Source organism: Geotrypetes seraphini, chromosome 6, assembly GCF_902459505.1.
Source record: "Geotrypetes seraphini chromosome 6, aGeoSer1.1, whole genome shotgun sequence".
NCBI lineage: Eukaryota > Metazoa > Chordata > Amphibia > Gymnophiona > Dermophiidae > Geotrypetes > Geotrypetes seraphini.
In genome coordinates, this window is record NC_047089.1 from 69,272,803 (window position 1) to 69,296,435 (window position 23,633).

At 41.3% G+C, this 23,633-nt stretch overlaps 1 protein-coding gene across 1 annotated transcript in view; it reads left to right on the forward strand.

Moving 5' to 3' along the window:
- Positions 1–23,633, forward strand: part of VWA8 (von Willebrand factor A domain containing 8) — a 428,432-nt gene that overhangs the window by 237,299 nt on the left and 167,500 nt on the right. Inside the window, exons 28-30 of the mRNA XM_033948297.1 lie at positions 16,566–16,704; positions 17,897–18,096; positions 22,895–23,011. Of these exons, the coding sequence (XP_033804188.1) occupies positions 16,566–16,704; positions 17,897–18,096; positions 22,895–23,011 (456 nt within the window). The remainder of the gene's footprint in view (positions 1–16,565; positions 16,705–17,896; positions 18,097–22,894; positions 23,012–23,633) is intronic.

A 23,633-nucleotide genomic window follows, 5' to 3' on the forward strand; every position in this document is an offset into this window, starting at 1 on the left:
CAGAGGGCCGTTGCGATATCTAGGGGTGTATTTGACACCTGACTTATCCCTCCTGTATAAGTACAATGTTCGTCGACCTCTTGAGCAAATCGCGGCTCAGTGTGAACGCTGGCGGGAGTTACCGTTGGGCTTGTGGGGTAGAGTTGCCCTCACCAAAATGGTTCTCCTGCCCAAGATCTTGTATCCCTTACAGACTCTCCCCCTCTGGCTCTCTGCCCGGGATGTGCGGGCTTTTCGTTCCACTATTTCTACTTTTATTTGGAGGCACAAGAGGGCTCGTATTAGCTATACTAAATTGATGCTGGATAGATCGCAGGGGGGCTTGAATCTCCCAGATGTTAGACATTACAATGTAGCGGCTCTGTTTCGTTTCATTCATGAGGGTTGGACTGGCCATTTTAGGTATGCCCCGGGGGGCTGGCTTGCTTCCTGGTGTGCGCCACACTCCTTCTTGGCCCTTTTACATTTGCCACCTTCGGTGGTTCCCGGGGGCTCCTCGACACTGGCTCTCCTCCAGCCGATTCGGTTGGCGTAGAGATGGTGGAGGCGACAGCAACAGAAAACACCTGCTGCGTCGATACTCCTGCCTTTGTGTGGTAATCTTGCTTTTGTCCCAGGGATGGGCCCTTCTCGACTTAGGGTGTGGGAGGAGCGGGGGTGTCGGACCTTGAGGGATGTTTGGGATGGAGGAGACGGGGTTGTATTTCCTTCTTATGCTCAAATTCAGAAGAAATGGAATCTGCCCCACACTCATTTTTGGGTGTACCTTCAGATACGCCACTATTATAACTCAGAAGTGGGGGAATGCTTGGCTCTGTGGTCCTCTGGATGCATTATTCTTTCTGGTTCCATCGGCTCAGAACAGACTATCAACATGGGGTCGGCTGTTGCGGGCACAATTGTCTGTGGGCGCCCTTGATGGTGTGGCCGCTGTGTGGCGAAGGGAACTGGGCTTCCTGGGGGATCAGAGCGCGTTTCTTGCATTGTTTGGTCCTCTTAGAACCATGGGAGGCTCCTCTGATCTCCGGGAATTGCAGTTTAAGATATTACATAGGGCATGTATTTCTAGGATGCATGGGGCTCGTATGGGCCTTTGGGAGGGGGATGTCTGTATCAGGTGTTGCCGTGCTGCTGGGACTTTGACCCATCATTTTTTGGAATGCCCGTCCACTGATTTGTGGCTGCAGGCTATCCCTTTTTTGGAGCGCATAGTGCACCGTCCTGTCCCACGTGATTATGGCATGCTCTTGTTGGGCGACTTGAGAGTATTGGAGGAGGCTGGTTTTTCGACTCCTCAGCAGAAATTTCTTTATTTAGCCTTCCTTTTGGTGAAAAAACTTCTCTTGCAATATTGGGTGTCTGATCAAGTGGCCTCTTTTACTCATTGGCTTCATCGGATTGCCCAGGTAGCACAATTTGAAATTCACCTTTCTCCACGGGGGGGGAAGCATTGACCAGCGCTGCTATGTGGGGCTCTGGAAGGCGGCTTTGTCGCTGTGTCCCGGGGATATGGGGGCACAGATGGATACCTGTTCTTGATTCTACAGTTCTTTCTCTTTCTTACTCTCTGTATCTCGTTCCTCTTTCTTTCTTTCCCTCTTTCTTCTTTTTTGCTTTTTCCTGGGGGCCTGAATGTGGAAGTTCATTGTGAGGGGTGTGTGGGGGTGTGTGTGGTTGTGGAGTGTATGTTGTGTTTTGTATGGAGTGTTGGAGGGGTGTGTGCATCTGGTATGGCTGGGGGGTTGCTTCTGTTCTTTCTTTGAATAACTACAACTTTGCAGATTGTGACTGGATGGCTCAGAGCTTGGCCGCCTCTATTTTCTTTTTCTGAGTTTACCAGATCGTTTATTGTTAGAGTTTGTATTCTCTCTATTTGGACCTGGTGTATTTGTACTGCTGGTTATCTGTGTCATCTGTGTTGCAACTGCTTCTAATAAAAATTATTTAAAAAAAAAAAAAAAAAGAGGCTAACCAAAACTCTTCAGTTTTGGTTGAAACCAAACCTGCTATTGAAACTGGCTAAACATTCTCCATAGAACCATTGGCTTGTGTGATCCGTGCTCACGGAGGCATTCAGGGGGTTACTATGGGCTTTCACGAATCCAAAGTATTGCTTTATTCATTGCCGGATTCCTTTTTTCGCCGTCTCAACAGAAAGATGTTTGCTTTCATTTGGAATTTTTAAAAACCCGTGGGTACGTCGGGCCATTCTGTATCGGCCCAAAATATTGGGTGGGATGGGAGTGCCCAATTTTTGGGGTTATTATCAGGTCGCCCGATTGCAGAAAATTGCTGCTTGGTGTTCCTTTTTAGACAGGCCCTGGATACAGATATTGCAGAAGTGCTTGCCTACGATATCTTTGTGGAAGTTGCCTTGGGCACCCATCAGTATTGTACGGCATTATACCCATACCTCCAATCCTTATTTGCAGTGTACATTGCGGGTCTGGTACCAGGTGCAACATCAAATGTTTCCTGAGTGGATTTATTTTAGTCTGACACCAATTTGTTTGACTTCAGGGTTTATCCCGGGGGGTGAGGAACCTTTCTGTCAGCAGTGGTCTCAGGCGGGTTTGCGTACATTGCGACAGGTATGGTCGGAGGCCCAAGTGCACTCATTTGAGTATTTACAAGATGAGTTTGGGTTGTTGGCAGTGGATTTTTTCTACTATACTCAATTGCGTTATTTCCTTTATAAACATGCTTTTTGGGACCTTTGCCTACATGATATGAAATTGGAACAGGCTCTCCAGACAGGAATTGGTCGGGGTGGGATTTCCCGCTTATACCAGGCTTTGCTGGCTCGTGTTCCGACTTCTGACCCTTATAGAAAGCAATGAGAGGCAGATTTAAGGGTAACGCCTTCTCAATCTTCTCGGGGCGCTGTTTATAAATTCCTGTTTGCTACTTTGGTCTCTTATGCTTTCATTGAAAACAGATATAAACTCTACTACCATTGGTATTACACCCCAGTTAGGCTTAGTCAGATCTATCCTTCAGGCTCTGCGCTTTGTTGGCATGGATGTGGTTTTCGGGGTGACTTTTGCCATGTGTGGTGGAGTTGTCCTGTCATGAAAGGCTATTGACAAGCAGTGGGCCAGTTCTTGGTTGCCATTGTGAGGAAACACTATCCCTTACTGATGGCCTGCTACTTATTAAATGCCCCGACTCCGGGTTTTTCCAAAGCGGAGCATATTTTTTCTTTGCACTTGTTTACAGAAGCGCGCCTGGAAATTGGAGCCCATTGGAAACAGAAGAGTGTCCTGAGTTTTTCCAGGGTCTGGGCTCATTTGGACTCCCTACACCTTATGTCTAAATTGACGTCAATTCGCCATCACATTATGACCTTTTATCATAAGGTGTGGGATTCCTACTTGACCTAGGAAGAGTCTACTTGAGTGCCACTTGCTGTAGATCCCTGTTGGGTATTTTCCCCATCCCTCCTTCCCCCCCTTTTTTTTTTGTCCTAGGTTAGTTCTGCCTGAGAACCTGTGTTTGTTTGCTGATTATTGCTGTGGGGAGAATTTGGAGGGATCTGTTGGGTTGGGGTGGTTGGGTGAGGGGATTCACAATGTATACTTATGTGAAGTTCTTTGGTAATTAGCTGTATTGTTTGCTGTTTTGTGAATCTGTTGTATTTTCTTTTTGGGTTGCTTTCTGTAATAAATACTTTAATAAATATAAATGGGGGGGGGGGAAAGAAACTGGCTAAACATTTTTGACTAAAATTACAACTAAAACTTCTTACCTGGTTTTAACTAAAAACAAAACTGAAAACTTAAGATTGGATGTGTTAATGTGAAATAATGAGGCCCACTGGGGATTATCAGAGCTTGCAGTCAGTAGCCCTTTGCTAAACCCACAGGAAATTACCCTCCAAACTCAGGAACTGCAAGCATAGGCCATCTTAACAAGGACTTCTCAACAAATATGACATATTTAGGGTCCCAAGTCAGTGCAAATGCAGTTAAACACATCCTCTGAGACAGTAACTTTGTGAGAACGTGAAAAAAAAAATCATGATTACCAGCTTTTTATGCTTATCCAAACTGTACACAAATAGCAAGAGAAAGCAGTATTGACGTTTCCCATTTTATGTTTAGTTATAAACTGATTAAGGACAAGCATGATATAGAATCCATACAGTGGTCTATACTGCAAACATGTGTAGCACAGTGGTTAAAGCTACAGCTTTAGCACTCTAAGGTTGTGGGTTCAAATCCCTTGCTGCTCCTTGTGACCTTAGGCAAGTCACTTAATCCCCCATTGCCCCCAAGTACATTAGATAGAGTGTGAGCCCACCAGGACAGATAGGGAAAATGCTTGAGCACCAGAATGTAAATCACTTAGGCCAGGGGTAGGGAACTCCGGTCCTCGAGAGCCGTATTCCAGTCGGGTTTTCAGGATTTCCCCAATGAATATGCATTGAAAGCAATGCATGCCAATAGATCTCATGCATATTCATTGGGGAAATCCTGAAAACCCGACTGGAATATGGCTCTCGAGGACTGGAGTTCCCTACCCCTGACTTAGGCTATAAGTGGTATATAAATAAATTAATAAATTATACCAGCCTGATGCACAATGCAGAATTTAAAAAATCACATTGATATCATTGAATTTGAGGACTACAGGCAGTCCCTGGGTTAAGAACTAAAGAATGACTCGGAGACAAATTTGTCCCCAACCCCTCAGGAACTCAATGAGTTTTGTCTTCGTCCCTGTCCCTGCTCTATTCCTGTAAGCTCTGCCTTAACTGCACAAGCTTCGAACACTTATGAATATTATTTTTTTTTTAATTCTTTATTTATTTATTTATTACAATTAAATAACAAACAAATAGGAATATCAATTTCAACAACAGAATAAAAATGCTCATCAAATAATACAAAAGAAAACTATTTATCAGCGATCTAGCCCACATTATTCTGACCACAAGTGCCACAACTTAAGAAATCTAAGTAATTAAACTAACTGCCTGTTTTACAAAGCCGCGCTAGCGACTGCTACGCAGTAACGGCCCCAAAGCCCATAGAGAGTTAAAGGGCTTCAGGGCTGTTGCCACACAGCTTTGTAAAACAGACAGAAAAGCATGTGGCACACTTTTTAATGTCAACAAACATCCTCCCAGACAAAGAAAACAAGTAAAAATTAAGAAACTATCTGCAAAAGTTTATCTTTAAGAAAATCTTCTAACTGGACTGGGTCCAGAAACACATTTATAACTTTCATATGAAATAAGGCACTTGCAAGGAAATTATAAGAAGAAGGTCGTGTCCACCACTATAACATTAGGCTTAAGCGATAGAAACTGCTTCCTCTTTGCCTGAGTCTGTTTAGATACATCAGGAAAAATTGAGACTCGGCCGCAAAACATCTTGATTTTTTCATGAAATACAATTTCAAGATATCTTGTTTCTCTAGCTCTGATTTAAACACTACCAACAATGTAGCACGTTTTGTTATTGTGTCCTTAGATCCCAGTGGTTCTCAACCCTGTCCTGGGACCCCCCAGCCGGTCGAGTTTTCAAGATATTCCTAATGAATATGCATGAGAGAGATTTGCATATAATGGAAGTGACAGGGTTGCAAATATCTCTCATGCATATTCATTAGGGATATCTTGAAAACCCGACTGGCTGGGGAGGTCCCCAGGACAGGGTTGTGATCCACTGCCTTAGATGATTCAAGAAACTGAGATAAATCCAAACTATCAGGTGAAACTAATTCATCTGTTTCCCCTTCATCTACTACCTCTTTAGAAGCCCTTGGGATGTAATAGAAGTTATCAGGCTCAAAAGTATCCACATTGGTATACAGTACTCCCCTGAAATTCATGGGGGTTACGTTCTCGGGGTGACCACGAATGTTGAAAAACCGTGAATATCAGAAGTATATTGTAATCGGCATTCCCCCTCCTCTTCTCTTGCTTCGGCCATGCCCGCTTTGTTTGGGGGTTTTCTGGAGCTCAGCACCCCCTGCCTTCGCCTCTGGCCCAAGCTGCACTGCTTATCTGGTCACGGTTGCCTACTAATTAACCCAGGCGGCTGGATAGAGCAAAAGCAAACAACCCTGGAATCTGCATGCGGGGACCGCAAAGGATGGGAGAATGCACCAGAGAGCAGGAGAGGGGCTGAGCTGTTACTACGGTGACAGCCCCCCTTACACTCTGCCTCAGAGAGTTTTTACTTTGCTTTAGTGAGGCATCCAGGAGCTGCGCTGGAGCTGGCAGCGAGATGGTTTGCGTCTCCCCGGAGAAAAAATGCTAAAACCTACAGCCGTTTTAGGATACCTGCCTACGAATGAAAGACCCAATGCAATATTAAGGTATTATTCTCGTGTCCCAAGTCTAAACATCCCTTGAACTAAGAAAATTTTAGTAACAGAACAATTATGAAGGGAGGAGAAAAAACCCCAAACTTGCGAATTACTGAGTCCACGAATTTGGAACCATGAATTTGTGAGTGTATATTGTACTGCAAAATCTCCCTCATATACTTTCTCAACAGCTCCAATGGAGATAGGTAGTGCGTGATAGGGAAATTTAAGAAATAAAGGTCCTTAGCTTTCATATGGTTCTCCTTTTTTTTCCATTTTAGCATGAAACAATAATCTTTAATATTAGAGGTAGCAGTACTCTGTAGATTACCCACAGATTTATTCAATTTATCTACCTTATTTCCTAACTCTGTTATTTGATTTTCATGCTCATTCATTTTAACAGTAATATCTGAGGAAAACTGGCACAATTTCAAAACAGTGCTTTGTAATGAAGACTCAATTCTATTAAGTTAGCCAAACATCATTTAAAGTGATAACCTTATCTTTAGGGAGAACATTAGGTTTGACTCCACAACCATTTGTACAGGAGTCAAACCTTTTGTTCCCAACACACCAAATTGATCTGAAACATTAAGTCCAGTTATATAAAAAAATTGTGAGGAAGAGGCTACATCCTCAACCTTGGAGGATGCCTCTACTCTTCCAATAAAACTTAATGGCTGGGGGGGATGGTGACAGTTCCCCAGAGGAGAGAGAAGCAGACTTATAGCTAAAGTTACCTGCTCTTCCATCTGTGGTAAAGAAGAAACCAACAGGTGACGATCCATTGGACCCATACCTGCCCATGGTAGTAGGAATTGATACTGGCCCACTTCCGACTCATCATGGGCTCCAAAGGAGCTCAAAAGGGGTATGTCCCGCCCCTTTGGCCACATCCCTTCGGACTCAGGGGCACAGGCCACGTACCATGGCTCCCTGTTGCTTAAATGGAGGCCCCGAAGGACTCCTCTTAGAAGCGTTGAACGCCGGGTTGCTGCGGGTGCTGCCTGCCCCGATATAAAAGTTAGAGCTGCTGGCATCACTGGCTGGTCGAACACTTATGATTTTAAAGTGTTTAAGGCTTGTGCAGATGAGGACAGAACTTGCAGAAATGGGGCAGGGACAGGAAAAGAAATTGTCAGGATAGGAAAATGAGTTCCTGCGGGGATATGGAAAAATTTGTCCCCGTGTCATTCTCTATTAAGAATGTCCTACTTACGTCGGACTCGTACTTACAAACTGGGGTCTGCTTCTCCCTTCCTGTGCCAATGCGCCCCTCTTCCTTCCATGTCCCAACACACCCCTCGTCATCCTTCCCTCCCTCTGGTCTGTGTCGCAAATTCATGCCTCCCTCCTCCTCTAGCCGGCTCCCTCCTCCCAACCTCACTTCTGTTCAAAAGCCGTGAGCAGCGGCTCCTGCATGCTGCCCACAGTTGACCTGGAAGCCTTCCCTCTGACATCAAAATAGAAAGCAGAGAGGGAGGAGAGGAGGCAAAGAGATACTGATTGTGGTATTTGGGGGGATGAGAAGTGTTGTGCTAAGTCTGCATAAACATCTCAAGGAGATGGTCACGTGATGTGGTATTTGGGGGGATGAGAAGTGTTGTGCTAAGTCTGCATAAACATCTCAAGGAGATGGTCACGTGATGTGGTGCTAACGGGTGGCCGTGTACGCTTTCTGCTCCCGAACCCCGCACACTCATTTTGCTAAAATTTAACTGAAATCGGCATCGATATCTGCTGGAAAATACCTGCTTGGTTTTTTGAAAGCTTGCTGCACTCGCCAAAGAGCACTTAATCTTTTATTATGTCTGTGAGGGCTCCATGCAAAGAGAAAGATCACACAAAGCCCGGGGAACTCAAGATGGTGGCAGCCGAACTTACAGAGCCATCGGTGTGCTCGACTTGGGCTTCAGAAATTGTATCTGAGGTGACGAGTGCAATTTAAGTATCGGATAAAAATTTACAGGCTATCACTCTGTAAACTCAACATTATGGATGGCAGACTTGAATTGCTAAAGGAAGAGTTTTCAGCATGCTGCCAGCATGTCTCTGATGTTGAAGACAGCGTGCAACACCTCACCACCCAAAATCAGGAGCTTCACATGCGGAGAGGTAATCTTCAATTGGTGGGGCTACATGAAATAATAGCAGACTCAGAACTCCAGGAATTCTTGGAAACCTGGTTGCAGACATCTTTGGCTCTGCAGTCTACGGCAGGTCCATTTTGCTTAGAGCGCGCACATTGGCTGGGCCCAAAACGCACACAGGCAAGTAGACCGAGGGTGGTGATTTTGAAGTTATTGAATTATGCTCACAAGCCTGAAATTTTACAAGCCATTCACACCAGAGGCACCCTCACCTATGACAACAAGCAGGTGCTCTGCTTACAGGACTATTCCAGTAGGGTCTCTTTACTTGCAGAAGGCCTATGCTCCTCTGTGTTTTCTGAATTACATGGCAAACATGTGCAATTTGCCTTATTGTACCCTACCAAATTAAAAATTTTCTATAAGGGCAAGAATCAACTATTTGACACCCCGGAAGCGGCGGAGACATACGTCAGATCCCAAGACCATCTTTATAGTTTACCTAAAAGTATGAATGTTTGTGCTATAAAATGTTCAGTTTTCATTGTCTGCATATTTTTGTATTTGCCAGTCCACTGGTTTCCTTTTCGCTCAATCCTGGTGTATGCACACTGACTGAATAAGATGTACTAGGAGTTGTCTGGTGGCTTATCCACTCTGGGAGTGCCGCTGGATATTGGAGTGGGGTTCCTGTCACCAGCCCTATTATGAGGGCTGTGAAACCGGTCACCATATATATGGGACCAGTTTATAGTTGCCTCCCTCTTTGGACTCTGTTGTTCACGCTTTCAAGATTGCATTATGGATCCTTTGTTGAACTCTTTTTGCTTGCCTGCTACTTGATATCACTACAACACTAGAGTCCCAGTTGGCCAGTTGGGAGGACTATCTGCTATCAATGAGACCATTTACGGTGCTCTTGTCCCCCTCTTCACTATGGCTGCTGATGGATGGGTCTTTAGGCCACTGGTTTAGCTAGCGGGGACCAATGATTACCCTGGTTGTGAAATCCAGTGGAGCGTGAATGCAGCAAGTACTTGGTTCTTCTGTTTCCATTGAGAAGTTGGACTTTATGCGACTCTGTTTTCCTTCAGGCACTCAAGGCACGCAATTATTCTGCTATATAGTTATAATCCTTGGTTATGGAATTAAGGATTCGGGTCCTCAATTGAATCCATTCTGATTCCTTTTTCAGGAGGGGAAGGATGGTCAGGACCTGTTTGTTTAGGTTTGGGCTTGAAACAGGCTTTATGGTGGGCATTTTATGCTTTCTAGTTCAGAGAGGAGGGAATATGGCTGTGGACCCATTATGCACTCGTTATCTGACTCATCGGCCTGGAGGGATGTTAATCTTGGCAAGGGGTTTTTCTTGGCTGTTAAAAATCTTTGGTTTGTTGTTAAATTTATTGGGATGCTTTCTATGACCTTGAAGTGTGCGGGGGGAGGGATAGTGGAAGGTAACCTCGGAGTCCATATATGGGTTATGGTATTAGATGGGTTCAGTGGGGAAGGGGGGGTTGGCATGTTTCTTCAGTGTATGACAGGGTATAGGGATGGGAGGTTGATGTGGTTTTGGGTAATGATGATGGGGGGGGGGGGTCTATTTTCATATTTTTTTCTCTCTCTTTCTCTGTTCTTTCTTTTCTCTGCATCTCTCATGCTTGGCTCTGCTGAGGAACTTTTTCTTGAAGGATTTGGACTCGGTACTAGAGGGGGCCGGAGGCTGAAATGGCTCTCTTCAGGTTATCGGTTTTGGTATGTTTATTTTTTTGGTCATATCCTCTACCAATTACATGATGTCACTTTGTTGCATTTCTTGGAATATGAATGGGGTCACGTCACTTATAAAACGGCAAAAAATATTACAAGCTTTAAATCGCAAAAAAGCAGATAAAGTGTTTCTTCAAGAGACTCATTTGTCAGCCACAGAGCATGCTAAACTTCAAAGATGGTGGGTGGGTCACCAGTTGGGGGCACTGACTACCAACAGAAAAGCTGGCGTTTTAATTCTAATTCAGGAGGGGCTTCAATTTACAGTTCATCAACAGTGGGTGGATCCAGGGGGCAGATATGTTTTGGCCTGGGTTATTTTGGCCAGACAACAGCTGATTTGGGGTAATATCAATACTCCAAATACACATGATAAAAATTTTTTCATGGGGGAGCTTCTAGTACTTTTTCTTGCTTTTTTGTTGGCCTTGTTTCAAAGAGTCATGTAACAACTCTATTGGTTTGTACTGGTTTCTATTTGTATGTTAAAAAAATTTAAATAATCTGATAGCCTTGCTGACCTCGCACTTAGATCTTCTCTTTCTCTTGGGAGGTGATTTCAGTTGGGTTTTTGATCCAGCATTGGATAAATCCCACCCCTTATATATGGACCACATGAATAGTAGACATAGGTTACCTATGATTTGTTTGTGTTTGGATATTATTGATGTGTGGCGGGTACTGCATCCTGGAGAAAGGGACTTTACTCACCTTTCTAGAGTTCATGGATCCTTGTCTTGATTAGATTACTTTCTGATCTCTAGGTCTCTTTTTTTTTCAGATTCAATTGGCTGATATTGGGCCTTTTGATATGTCTGATCATGCAATGATTCTCATCACGATTGAGCTAGATTCCACTTTGCCAAAGACATTTCGCTGGCAATTTCCTCTTTCTTTATATTCTGACCCTAATGGCCTCTTTTATAAAGCCGCATTAATGACCCCGAAGCTCATAGAGATTTAAAGGGCTTTGGGGCTGTTGCCGTGCGGCTTTGTAAAAGAGGCAGTAAGTTTTGAGACTATTTTGTTGCAAAAGTGGGCTGTTTATCAGACACACAATGCTCTTCACTGGGACACTCCTATACTGTATTGGGTAGGCGAAAACAATCTTACGTGGTGAGATCATGGCAAATTCGAGTCACTGGAAAAAAATGTGTGACAGGAAGATCCTCCGGTTGGAGGCTCATTTTCGAGAGGAATGCAGACAATATGAGAGTCATCTGACTCCTCAGCATAGGACTCAAATTTTAGCTACCCAGGCAGCATTACAGGAACTGATATGTGTGTGTGCAAGAAAATCTATGGCATAATACAAACATAAATTTCATTTGTTTGGTAATTCCCGTGGCAGATTGCTGGCTAATGCAGTGAAGCAATCTAGAGGATTAGGTCATATCCTACAACTACATACTTCACAGGGCACTAAGGTTCAAACCAATAAAGAAATTAATGAGGTTTTTCATAACTACTCTCAGGCTTTGTGTTCTAAGCCGTCTGATTTGCTGACAGGAGCTGCCTACCTGGATAGTCTTTCTTTGCCATAGATATCGGATCACGTTAGAGCTCAGCTTAACTGACCTATTTCAGTAGAAGGAAGTATCCATGGTTATCCATTTGGGAGCACTGCTTAAGGCCCCAGGGTTAGACAAATTTCATCTTGAATTCTATAGATTACTACAAGAGTCGTTGTGTCTTCTGGGGAACTCCCTGACTCTCTTAACCTAACCAAAATCATTATTTTATTGAAACCGAATAAAGATCCTGGTTTCATATCTCAGTGTAGAGACTAAATTGTTTTGCTAAAATACTGGCTAATAGGCTGGTGGATTGTCTGCAAGAGTTGTTAGCTTCACCTCAGGCTGGGTTTGTTAGTGGCCGTCATGCTACTAAGAATCTTCGTTTGATTCTGGCATCCATGGAATTTGTTTCTTCTTTACTTATCAGTTTCGATGTGGAGAAAGCATTCAATCAGGTCTCTTGAGATTTCATGTTTTCGGTTTTGGATCATTATGGGCTTACGGAGTTTTTTCAATCAGCGGTTCGGGTGTTATATCAGGCTCTGGTTTGGTTAAATGGTCAAAGTTCTCCTCCCTTTTCAGTAGTGAGGGGCACTCGGCAGGGATGCCCCCCGTCTCCTCTTTTATTTCTGCTGACGTTGGATATTTTGATAAGAGATGTTCTTTCCAACCCTGACATAAAGGGTATTTGGATAGGGGAGTCCGAATTTAAAATCTCTGCATTTGCAGATGATTTATTGGTTCATTTATGTAATCCAGGTGCCTCTTTGCCTTGTCTCATGGAAACATTTCAGGAATATGGAGATTTTTCTGGGTTTCGTCTGAATTTGGATAAATCTCGGGCATGGGCCACTATACCTCAGGTACAGATGGGCTGGGAGGGTTCTTTTCCGCTTCACTTGGCAAAGGGTTCTTTTCGTTATCTGGGCATCCAGCTTACCGCTTCTGTTTCTACTGTATAGTATATAAGAGGAATATTGATGCATTATTTCAGTATACAGAAGAGTATTTTGCTTCAAGGTCGTATCCAACTTTTTTGCCATGATACTGTTCCCCAAATGGCTTTACACTTTGCAACTTTTACCACTCTGGATACGGAACAAAAATATTCAGCGGTTACATTTACTTTTATCACGGTTTTGCTGAAACAACCAAAAGCCTTAATTGGCATTTAAATATTTGCTTCAGAACTGGTCTTGGGGGCGGTCTGGATATCCCTGATTTCAAACTATAATTTGGCATGTGCCATGCGTTCCTTGGGAGAATGGTTTTCCGATTGCCAAGATTCACTCCAAAGGCTACAGAATTGGCACTTTGGGCCCCATGGAGTATCTTATCTCTCCTGCAGGTACCATTCACAGTATTACCTTCTTATGCAAAAACTAGTCTACTTTTGCAGCCTCTTCAGAGGGCTTAGGTTGAATTGTTGAAATTGTGGCATGGTAATAGTCGCTCCATGCCACAATTTCCCATTGTGGGGAACTTACAATTTTTGCTGGGGACTGATAATGCTACTTTTCACAGGTTGTTGTTGGAAGTCGTTTGGCTGCTATCTCATGTTCTTCGGGACAATGGGACATTGATTTCTTAGGACTCCTTTAGTCAAACCTATCATTTGCACCTGGGAGATTTTCTTGCTTACAAACAACTACAACATTATGTTCGCTCTTTGGATAGAACGGATTTGTTGTTTCCCATTGAGACAAAAATACGGGAGTTTGTGGAACCATAGAGAATGGCTTTCGGATGTCAGTTTTACATAAATTCCTCCAAAGTTTACTATTTCTGGTGGACCGCGACACTATATGTTCTAGATGGAGTCTAGAGGTGGGTATTTTGGAGACTTTGTTGGATTTTCCAAAATTGATTAGACGTATACTGGAGATTTCCATCAATGCAGATTTTAGGAAATGTCAATTTCGAGTTTTGCACAGGGAATATTTCACCTAGGATAGGTTATATAAATTGGGCTATAGCAGTGGTCTCAAACTCAAACCCTTTGCAGGTACTTGGAGGGCCTCAGAAAAAATAGTTATTGTCTTATTAAAGAAATGACAATTTTGCATGAGGTAAAACTCTTTATCATTTATAAATCTTTCCTTTTGGCTAAGTCGTAATAATGATGTAATTTATAGCTAAAGAGACATATGATCAAGAAACTGTTTTATTTTACTTTTGTGATTGATAAACATACTGAGGGCCTCAAATAGTGCCTGGGGGGCCGCATATGGCCCCTGGGCCATGAGTTTGAAATCACTGGGCTAGTGATTCTTTCATTTGCCAGAAGTGCAATCTAGGAACCCACTCCTTTAATTCACGCTTTTTAGACCTGACCAAAAATTAAGATATTTTGGAGAAAGATTATTCAGTATGTTACCAGCATTTTACATCGGGATATCCCATTATCAGCTACAGGGTTATTACTGGGCAAATATGAGGCTTTCTGTCTCCTCCAGCAGGGCCAGAGAATGTTTTCACGGAAAGTGGGTTTGATAGGGACAAAAGAAATATTGTCAGTGTGGGTGGGGGATTCCATTCCATCATTCTGGGCATGGCGGAATTGTCTTCATGCGCTTTTATTGTTAGAACATAAATTGGCTCGCACCACCCCTAAGGGGAAAAAAGTATTCCTATCCATATGGAATCCGTATATCAAATCCTTGAGACCTAGAGCTCGTAGTGATATCTTAAATGTCCTACGATTAGCTCTGCTTGGAAGCCATTTTGGGAAGTTCTTGGGGAGCTCACGAGATGCAGACTTTTCCTTTCTTTTCTCCTTCACCCTATCAACACCTCAAACATTTCAGAAATAAACATTATTAACAATAAACTGGATACAATCAACGACTGGCTTTACACAAACAAACTCTCCCTCAATATTAACAAATCCTGTGGTCTCCTACTCCCAATCAACAACAGTGAGACTCTACCAGGTAAAATTTCCATCAAATCCATTCCTATAAAAATAGAATCAAAAATAAAATTACTAGGAGTCACTATCGATAAAGATCTCACTTTCCACGATCACATCAGCTCGGTTGCTAAAATTTGCTTCTTCAAACTTCACCTTATCCGTTCTTTAACTTCGATTCTAGAGACAGATGCAATCAAAATTCTAATTCATTCTCTAGTCATCTCTCACCTCGATTATTGTAACTCTCTTTATAACGGACTTCCTCAAAAAGAAATTCGACGCTTACCATTAATTCAAAACACAGCAATAAAACTCATCTATAAAACTGGTAAATTTGACCATGTTACCCCTCTTTTGAAGGAAGCACACTGGCTTCCCATTACACACCGTATCACTTATAAAACCATTCTGCTCACTTTTAAAATCAGACTTTCTCACCTGCCTTCATATCTAGACAAACTCCTCATTCCTCAACGCTCAATACGTCTACTGAGGTCAGCCGATCAGAAACTCTTGTCAATTCCTTCTATAAAAGATTTCTTCTACACTAGGAAAATTAACTTCGCAGTAGTAGCTCCAACTTTGTGGAATGCTCTGCCACAGCCACTACGATCCGAACTTCAACTTGATAAATTTAAGATAAGCCTAAAGACTTTCTTATTTAGCGATGCCTTTTCCTGTGTTTAGATTTTCCCTCTTATATATATATTTTTTTTTCTTCTTTCTCTTCTTTCTTTTTTTTCTTTCTTCTTTTTCTCCCCTTTCTTTCATTCTTCGTCTTTTTTCTTCTTTTCATATTCAACCAACCGCTTTTATAAAGCGATCCCACCCTATTTGTTTTACCCTCTTCCCTCTTTCTCCTTTCTTCTTTCAACATGTAACTTTCCCCCCATCCTTCCTACTCTCCCTCACATTCAAGTCTGTCTAGTTAATGTCTTTGGTGTGCACTTTTCATTATCTTTTATATATATATTTATCTTCTTTTTTAAAATTTTTATTGTAAACCGGCCAGATACTTGTTGATGGTCGGTATATTAAAAGTCAAGAAACTTGAAACTTTCTTCTCTTCTTTTCTTTCTTTGGTTATGTTGAAAGATATTCAGCTGATCTCTGGGTGGGGGGAAGCACTACACCAAAAATGGATGATTTGTATTATAGTGTTTTCATATCTTTGTTGTATCATATCTTTTAGCCTCAATACAAATTGTTGGGAAAATAAATTTAGTGCCTGTCTGACAGGTTTTCCTGGGCTCTTAAGAACCCAGGGTCTTGGAATACATTATCTTTTATTTACAAAATGGTTTTGTATGGAGGACGGGGGATAGGAAAGAGCTGCTACCTCACTTGCCTTTGTTTTAACTGATGCTAACTAGTTTGCCATGATCATGTTGTTGTTCTTTGCTTTGTTCTGTGTGTTACTTGGCTTGCATATTGCCCTTTCTGAAGGTACTGTTTGACATGATCATTCTTAACATTGCTTGAAAGTTAATAGATAACATCATGTGGGGGGCAGGAGAGATAGTAGGTATATATTAATACAGACCTCAATAATTTGGTTCCTTCTTATGTGGGGAGGGGGTACTCTTGAGGGTATACTGGGGAGGAGGGGGGAAAACAGAAAATGGATGACAAGAGTTATATTGTTATATTCTGTTCATTATAGTATTTTTGTGGAGTCATCAATAAAAAGGGTCAACACTAAAACGTCTCAAGGAACCAGAGTTTGGATGCCTCTGCTGAGGGGCTGTGCCAGTGCCTCTCATTGAAAGTGATGACCACAGTCATCTTAACTTTCTTCTCTGGGCCTGAGGTCATCACTTCAATGTTGTACCCAGACCCAATTGACCGTGGTATACAGTGTATCTGAGCACAGCACTTCGGCCTTAGCCATGAGACTGACAATCAGCTGTGTTAAGTTTGACTAAAGGTAAATCTGTTTATTTCTTGTTTTAGGGTCCTATTTATTTAAATGTTCAAGGATATCCCCTTGAACGGCATGAATCAAGGTCACTCAGCTTTACAGAAGAATTTGCCTTTTGGAACATACCTATGAATGAAGTGAATATAATCTGTGATGTTGCTGTCAGTCAAGGTACAAAAAAAATCAATACGCTTTCCTTTCTAAGATTAAGCTATAAAGAGCACATGGTTCAGAATCAAATGTAACCTTTGTACTCTGAGCTGCTACTGTTGATAATATCAACAAGACAGTATAGTGCTCTGGTGAAGTGTTTCTCAACATGTGGTACGTGAGCCGCTTGTGGGGGGTAAGGGGCAAGGGTCTCCCGCCTCCCCCCTTCCTCCAGCGGTATGCCCCCCTCCACCGAAGAGCCTTCTCGTCCACTCGCTCAGGAAGGTCCTGTCGGCTCCACCCACTTTGACACCTTTGCGTCAGAGGGGCGGTACCAATAGGGCCTCACAAGCGAATAGGCTCGAAGGCTCTGCGTCAGTTAAGCCAGTGCCAGGCCTACGTCAGTTAAGCCAGTGCCGGGCCTTATATAGACTCCGGACTCCCTGACAGGCAGCGGGACTCTTCATTGTTGGAGTTAGCTTGATGTTGCCCAAACTGTGGGGGCCACCCCAGTTGATCCGGAAAGTGAGGTTGGGTCAGCCAGCCCTCCGTTTTCTACCATCCTCCTGCAGAGGTCTGCAACAAGTTCAGGAGGAGGGCGGTTCAGCGCTGATTCGAATATAAACCGAGACCTCCACTTTTGGGCCATTTCTTTGGCCCAAAAATTTCAGTTTACATTCAAGTATATATCGTACTATTATTTTTAAAGAATATATTTGTATAGTTCTAGGTTCATACATGGATTTTTTTTGTTTGTTCTTACTAATCTAGACAGCCTTCTGGAAATAATATGACCTTACAGCTGCTAAAAATAAAAAAGTAAAAGTTTTGTACATAGATCAACAGCATTCTTCATTAATGAGGAATTCAGCTTTTCAAAGTAATGGTTTCAATGTTTTGATAGAGCCCTGGTTTTATTAGTAAATCAATAATGGACAAGATTAAAATATAAAATGATATGAGTTGTTATAGCTACTTGTTATTTTCTTAGGTAATGAAGAAACTCCCATATCTATTCTAGACCAGGCTGGTTTATGCTCTTCCTTATTAAAGAATGCTGTATTCCTTTTGGGTAGATATTTTTCACAAGATTTCTAGGACATCTCATCATAAATTGACTTGACTGTTAGAAAGCCTTAACAGCATCATTTTGAAATGCTGAGAGGTCTCACGCACTTATTAACATTTTTAAAAAATTTTGTTTTTATGAAAGGTGAGATGGAGAACACTCTTTATGTGGCAACATGCAATCCTGTGTCTTTGTATTTCATGAATATACATGGAAATAAAGGCCACTGTGTGGATCTCTACGATGTCTTCCCCAGAACAGTTGGTAGTGTATGGCATCCATTTGTGACTGTTGCACCTCTGGGAAATCCACTGAAAGGTCAAGTAATACTGCATGAAGAACAGGTACAAAAAAATTTACAGCGCGGGCCATTCAGCGCAGCTCCCCGCACTAGAAGAGGCCCATAGTGATGTGCCTACAGATATAAAAATATATTTAAAAAAATATATAAAAAGTGCCGCTGTGACGTATAATAATGTAATTACAAGTTTAAAATCAACCTAACTAATGCTATGCGCTGCATGAAGGTGCAAAATAATCTGCTACTGAAAAAATCTACGCAAAAAATAAATGAGTGAATTGAAGAAGAGTTTTTGATACTGACCTGAAAAAAAGTATATGATGCTGACAAGGTTGAACTGTGAACTCATAAGCATTAAAAGTTTAGCTGTCAGGAGATAATATTACAGATTAAAAATTAAAATGACAAATACAAATAAACTGTGAGTGTTAACTGTAAGATCAAAATCTTCACAAAATAAATAAAGCCAGAAGTGTATATCTGCCTTCTTTTTGTATGTTTTGCCACTTCAAGAAGCAGCTGTATATAAATTTGACTATGTTATGGGTATGTTTAGCTTAAGGGGTCACAAAAACTAAGTTAAAATTCTATTCTAAAAGCAGCGATGAGGGAAAGGAAACTTTTCAGTACCTAAAAATAAAAGAAAAAGCATCGTGGGTTTACTTATTACATGTGGCCAGAGATTGGAATTCCAGACAACAAGGCTGTGAGATCATCCAAAGGTTACTTTTCTCCCAGTCAAATACAAACGTAATGGAACTGCACATTAGTATCGTTTTCCCAGTCACTTGAACAGTTGCCAAAACTGTATGCAGGAGTGACGCAAAAGTCTATTCTTAAACACAGTCAGCATATACCATAGTCTGTTAGCACAGAAGGAAACTATTAACATCTAAAAAGGGATTGAGAGAGAGGCTTTAAAACCAAAGACACAACTTATAAAATTTAACTTAAAGCAGATAAAGAAAAACATGTCTATTGAATGTGTGTGTGTGGAGGGGCGGTTAAATGATGTTTAGAAAGAAAATATTTCTGTGCAACTGTGCTTATTTTTGGCTATAGAAATGTTAGTGTAGCAACCAAACTAAAGCCCTTCTTTATGGATTCTGTCCATTGATTATTTTCATGCTAACAAGTCCAAATCTGTTTGGGCTACATAAATTTAAAAATTAGAAATGGCAAACAATGTCTCCTTTCATGAGGAAAATGCACAGTGCTAGTCAAAGTGCCTAGATACTGTAAATGCATATTATTTAAATGTGATGTACTTCTTAAGTATAAGTTGGGGAAGCTATTTTTGACTAAAAATAGTAAGGCATTTGCTTGCCGTCCTATTAAACTTAGGGCTCCTTTTACTAAGGTGCACTAGCGTTTTTAGCGCGCGTTAACCACGCGCTAAATGAAAAATACTAACACAAGCTCTATGGAGGCGTTAGCATTTAGCGTGTGCGGTATCGTAGTGCGCGCTAAACGAAAAATACTAATGCAAGCTCTATGGAGGCGTTAGCATTTAGCGCGTGCGGTATTGTAGTGCGCGCTAAACGAAAAATACTAACGCAAGCTCTATGGAGGCGTTAGCATTTAGCGCGTGCGGTATTGTAGTGCGTGCTAAAACCGCTAGCGCACCTTAGTAAAAAGGAGCCCTTAGACATGTGAATACCCCTTTCTATGTTCTATCTAAAATCTGCCTCCACACGCTTATATTTGCCCTGCTGTGCTAATCTAAAAAATGAAAGTAGGTGCCTTCTTTACAACTGAACCAACTTCTTTCTTCTGGCTGCTAAAATGGTAATTGCTATAGTTATAGTTCCCCAATATTATAAGAAAATATACTGAACTGACTAGAATGGAACAATGGTACTATAAAAAAATGACACTGAAAAATCTTTTTTTTTTTTTTTTTTTAATCATTTTTATTAGAAAGGGTTCAACAATCCATTCTGTACCACTATTGATCTTTCCATTCTATATATATGACATACTGAATTCCACCAAAAATTAAAATTAAGTTTACTATAATCTTTCCAGTTATTAGTAATATATTAGTAATATACAGAATGGAAATTATAAAAATTTTATTAAAATATGGGAGCCATTAACATCTTTTTGTCATGATTAGATGCCATTTTTCTATTAATTATACACCATTTAGTATTGGGTGGGGGGAGGGTTTCTAGTATATGATCTTATAATAAATAATGGGCTTTGAGGGATGGTGGGGAGAGGGTTACATTTCTACTTATAGATTATAATGATAAGATGTTCAAGTGCTCAGATTAATTGTGTTTATTATGAATTTTTGTACACTTGATGAAAGTTTAAAAATGAATAAAGAATTAAAAAAAAAAAAAAAGAAAGGGTTCAACAAGATAACAGGAACAACACTGATACCAAAAGTGCGAGTATAAAAGAAATGCAAAGTCAAACAGCAGGTTATAGACAAGAACTTCACCCCTGTAGAAGTCCACAGAGATGGTACAGTTACAGGAGAACATCTGAGGGAAACTAGCCTCTCCCGGAAGACTAAAACAAGGTGGAATTCAATACTTTTAACATGCTGCTTTAACATCTGTTGCTGCTATGTGAATCCACCGTATAAACAGAGCTCAAAGGCTCAACAACAGCATTAACACATGATTGCATCATCTATCTCTGATCCAATAAATTTAAAAAAAATGCTAAATCCAATATTTGCTCTGAATTCATAAACTAGAACAGTAATTGCAGCAGCATGGAGAGAGACAAATGCCCTGTAACCCTGCAGATGGAGGGCAAAACTATTGCAAATTCTGGAAAGGAAATAGGGAGAAGTAATAATGAGAGAAAAAGAGAGAATTTAAGAAAACCTAGGGGCCCTTTTATCAAGCTGCGCTAGCGGGGTTAGCGCGTCGGATATTTCATCACGTGCTAACCCCCGCGGCCGGCTAAAAAACTAACGCCTGCTCAATGCAGGCGTTAGCGGCTAGCACGGCAGGCGGTTTAATGCATGGTATTACACGCGTTAAACCCCCACCGCAGCTTGATTGATAAAAGGACCCCCTAGTGCCCATTATTACAAGAGAAGGAGGTAGGCCAGAACAAACGAAAGAAAAGAAACAAGTAGACAACACACAACTTACATGTCTGAATATAATTGACATCACGTTACCACCTGAATTGGAGAAATTCAACACATAAGTTCCTCAGAATGCCACACCAGATATAGGTGTGGTAGCCGTCCTCATAGGAACATAGTAATGTGTGAATATGTTATTTTATAACGTTTCATAACGCTTATAAAGTGCAAGTGCTTCAATATGTTATATAATAGTCATTTTTTAAGAGTTACTGCAAAGGCAATACTTAGCTTTGTGAAACTGGGTCTGCCTCAATCCCCACCGACGCGTTTCATAATTTCATCAGGGTCGGGGATAGGGAGAGCAGATCAGTTCAAAATCTTAGCATCTCACAACTGTTTTTCTACATTTAAGATAATTTTAAGCCGATTATTTTACTTGTTTGCCCCTCCAAAACTGATTTGGCTAGTTCCCAGAACAACCCTGGGATATCAAGATGTTCTTGGTTAAACTCAAACTAATCTATCTGTTGTCCTTTCCATAAAGCTCAAAGTTAAGGTTTTCATAGAGGTAACTCAGGAAAAAAACATCTTTTGCCCTGCTATTTCACAGTACCTTGAGGGGATGTGTTAAATCTAAGTATGAACTAAGATCTTTAATGGTCCTATCTGCAGTCACTACCTTAGGAAAAAATAGTACTACAGACCAAGCTATAATCAGTCTGGGATATTGTATCATGGGCTCTCACAGCATGAGTACAGTTTCTCTCCAAGGGATGCAGTAGCCTCCAAGGGTCTGTTAGAGCTAGGCATGACTATCCCTTCAAACTTCTATCCTGAGGCCCTGCACCCTTTATGCTTATTTAATTCTGGTCCATCACCCCTTTAAGATCTGCTAGTGGAAAAGTATTGGCTATACTGTACACATTCAAAGCATAAATGGAGCCTAAAATCAGCTCAGTGCCTAATAACTTGACTCACAGCAATATAAACCTGTCCTGAGGATCATCAATTGTATGCAAAACTTCTATTTCAGAGGACTTATGGACCAGTGCACTCCTGCTCTATGTGATCTCAGTCTTGTATAAACTTCTTCCATCCATCTCCACTTCAGCTTTGGAGTCAAATTAGTCTCTTGAAGAAAAATGATGTATGCACCATGCCTCCTAAATGTCTAGAAGATTATATGCCTCTTGACAGATGGCCCAAAGCCACAGACAGATTTATCCTAGCATAATCTGGAAAACAAAATGAGAATCATAGTATGATAAAAGAATCACATTACTTTTAAAGGCATCCAAGGCCCCAGACATACCCCGGCTCTACATTTCCACCCTCAATCTTTTGTCAGTTGATAAAGCATTTTGGGATTCATGCCTCCACAATTCACCCACTCAGAATACTAGACATCTTGTAGGTAGCTAAATCACACATTCCCATAGAGAGTGCTGCTTGTCCAACCTCTCATTGCATCTATATTCAGGCACCATTCATGACCCTCAAATATCAATCTATATCAGGCCTTTATTTGTTTGTATAGATTTAACTCTTTTGTAGATAATTTGTTTGTCTCAGTGACATCCCTGACTTAAAGGTTGTCCATCTTTGTAAACCTTTAAGTGAATTCTACTGCAAAATCATGCTCATATTTCTAAAATTATGAATTTACCTGAAAACATTACTTTCAAACTGACTTAGCCAAGAAACGTTATAATTGTGTATTAAACGGATTCATAAGACAGTGAAAACAAGTGTCAGGGTGTAATGCTGTCTGTTATGTTTTCAGAGTAATGTAATCTTGATGTTGGATACAAGCAGTGGTGCACTTGTTCGTGTTGAGTTATCATCGAAAAGCCAGGAGCCTCCTAAGAAATCTTCTTGGTGGGCCAACAAGGAGGCACAGGTAAGCAGTACCAAGGCAGTTGATCTACTGTCAAAAAGCTGAGAGCCACTAGAATAATGAGTCTTAGCTGACTGAATAAATCTGCTCTTTTAGAACAAGTTTAAAAGTAAATTTTGTGAAAAGTCACTGCACCACACAACCAGTTTCATATTGTTTTTCACTTCTAGCCAGCACTGAACTATTCATCAAAATTGCTGTGACCCATTCTCTTCCAACTGAGTTGGGCCACCTTTCAGTCTACAAAGTCTTTGGAGCCAGTGAATGTTTGTGTTAATGGGCCAGCTTAGGGCCCAACTTCTCCTTGTCCAGGTACACGCTTTTCAAAACCCAAATGTCACAAATCCTCTGCAGTCCCAATGCCTGGTACTGGAGACAGCAGTAATAATTTTAAACCATTGTCACTGATTAAATTTCTGTAATACTCTGACACCCTTTACCTCAGGTAGCCCTAGAGTTTAGGGACTGCACCCACATTGTTGATACATGGAACACTGCACACTTTTACACCACATTAGCAGTCATTGTGAAATATGCACACTTTACTCCTTACCTAGTACATAATATTCTCCTATGGCTCAAATAAATGGTTGCCAAGATAATGGAAACCATTTGGGATGTCCTC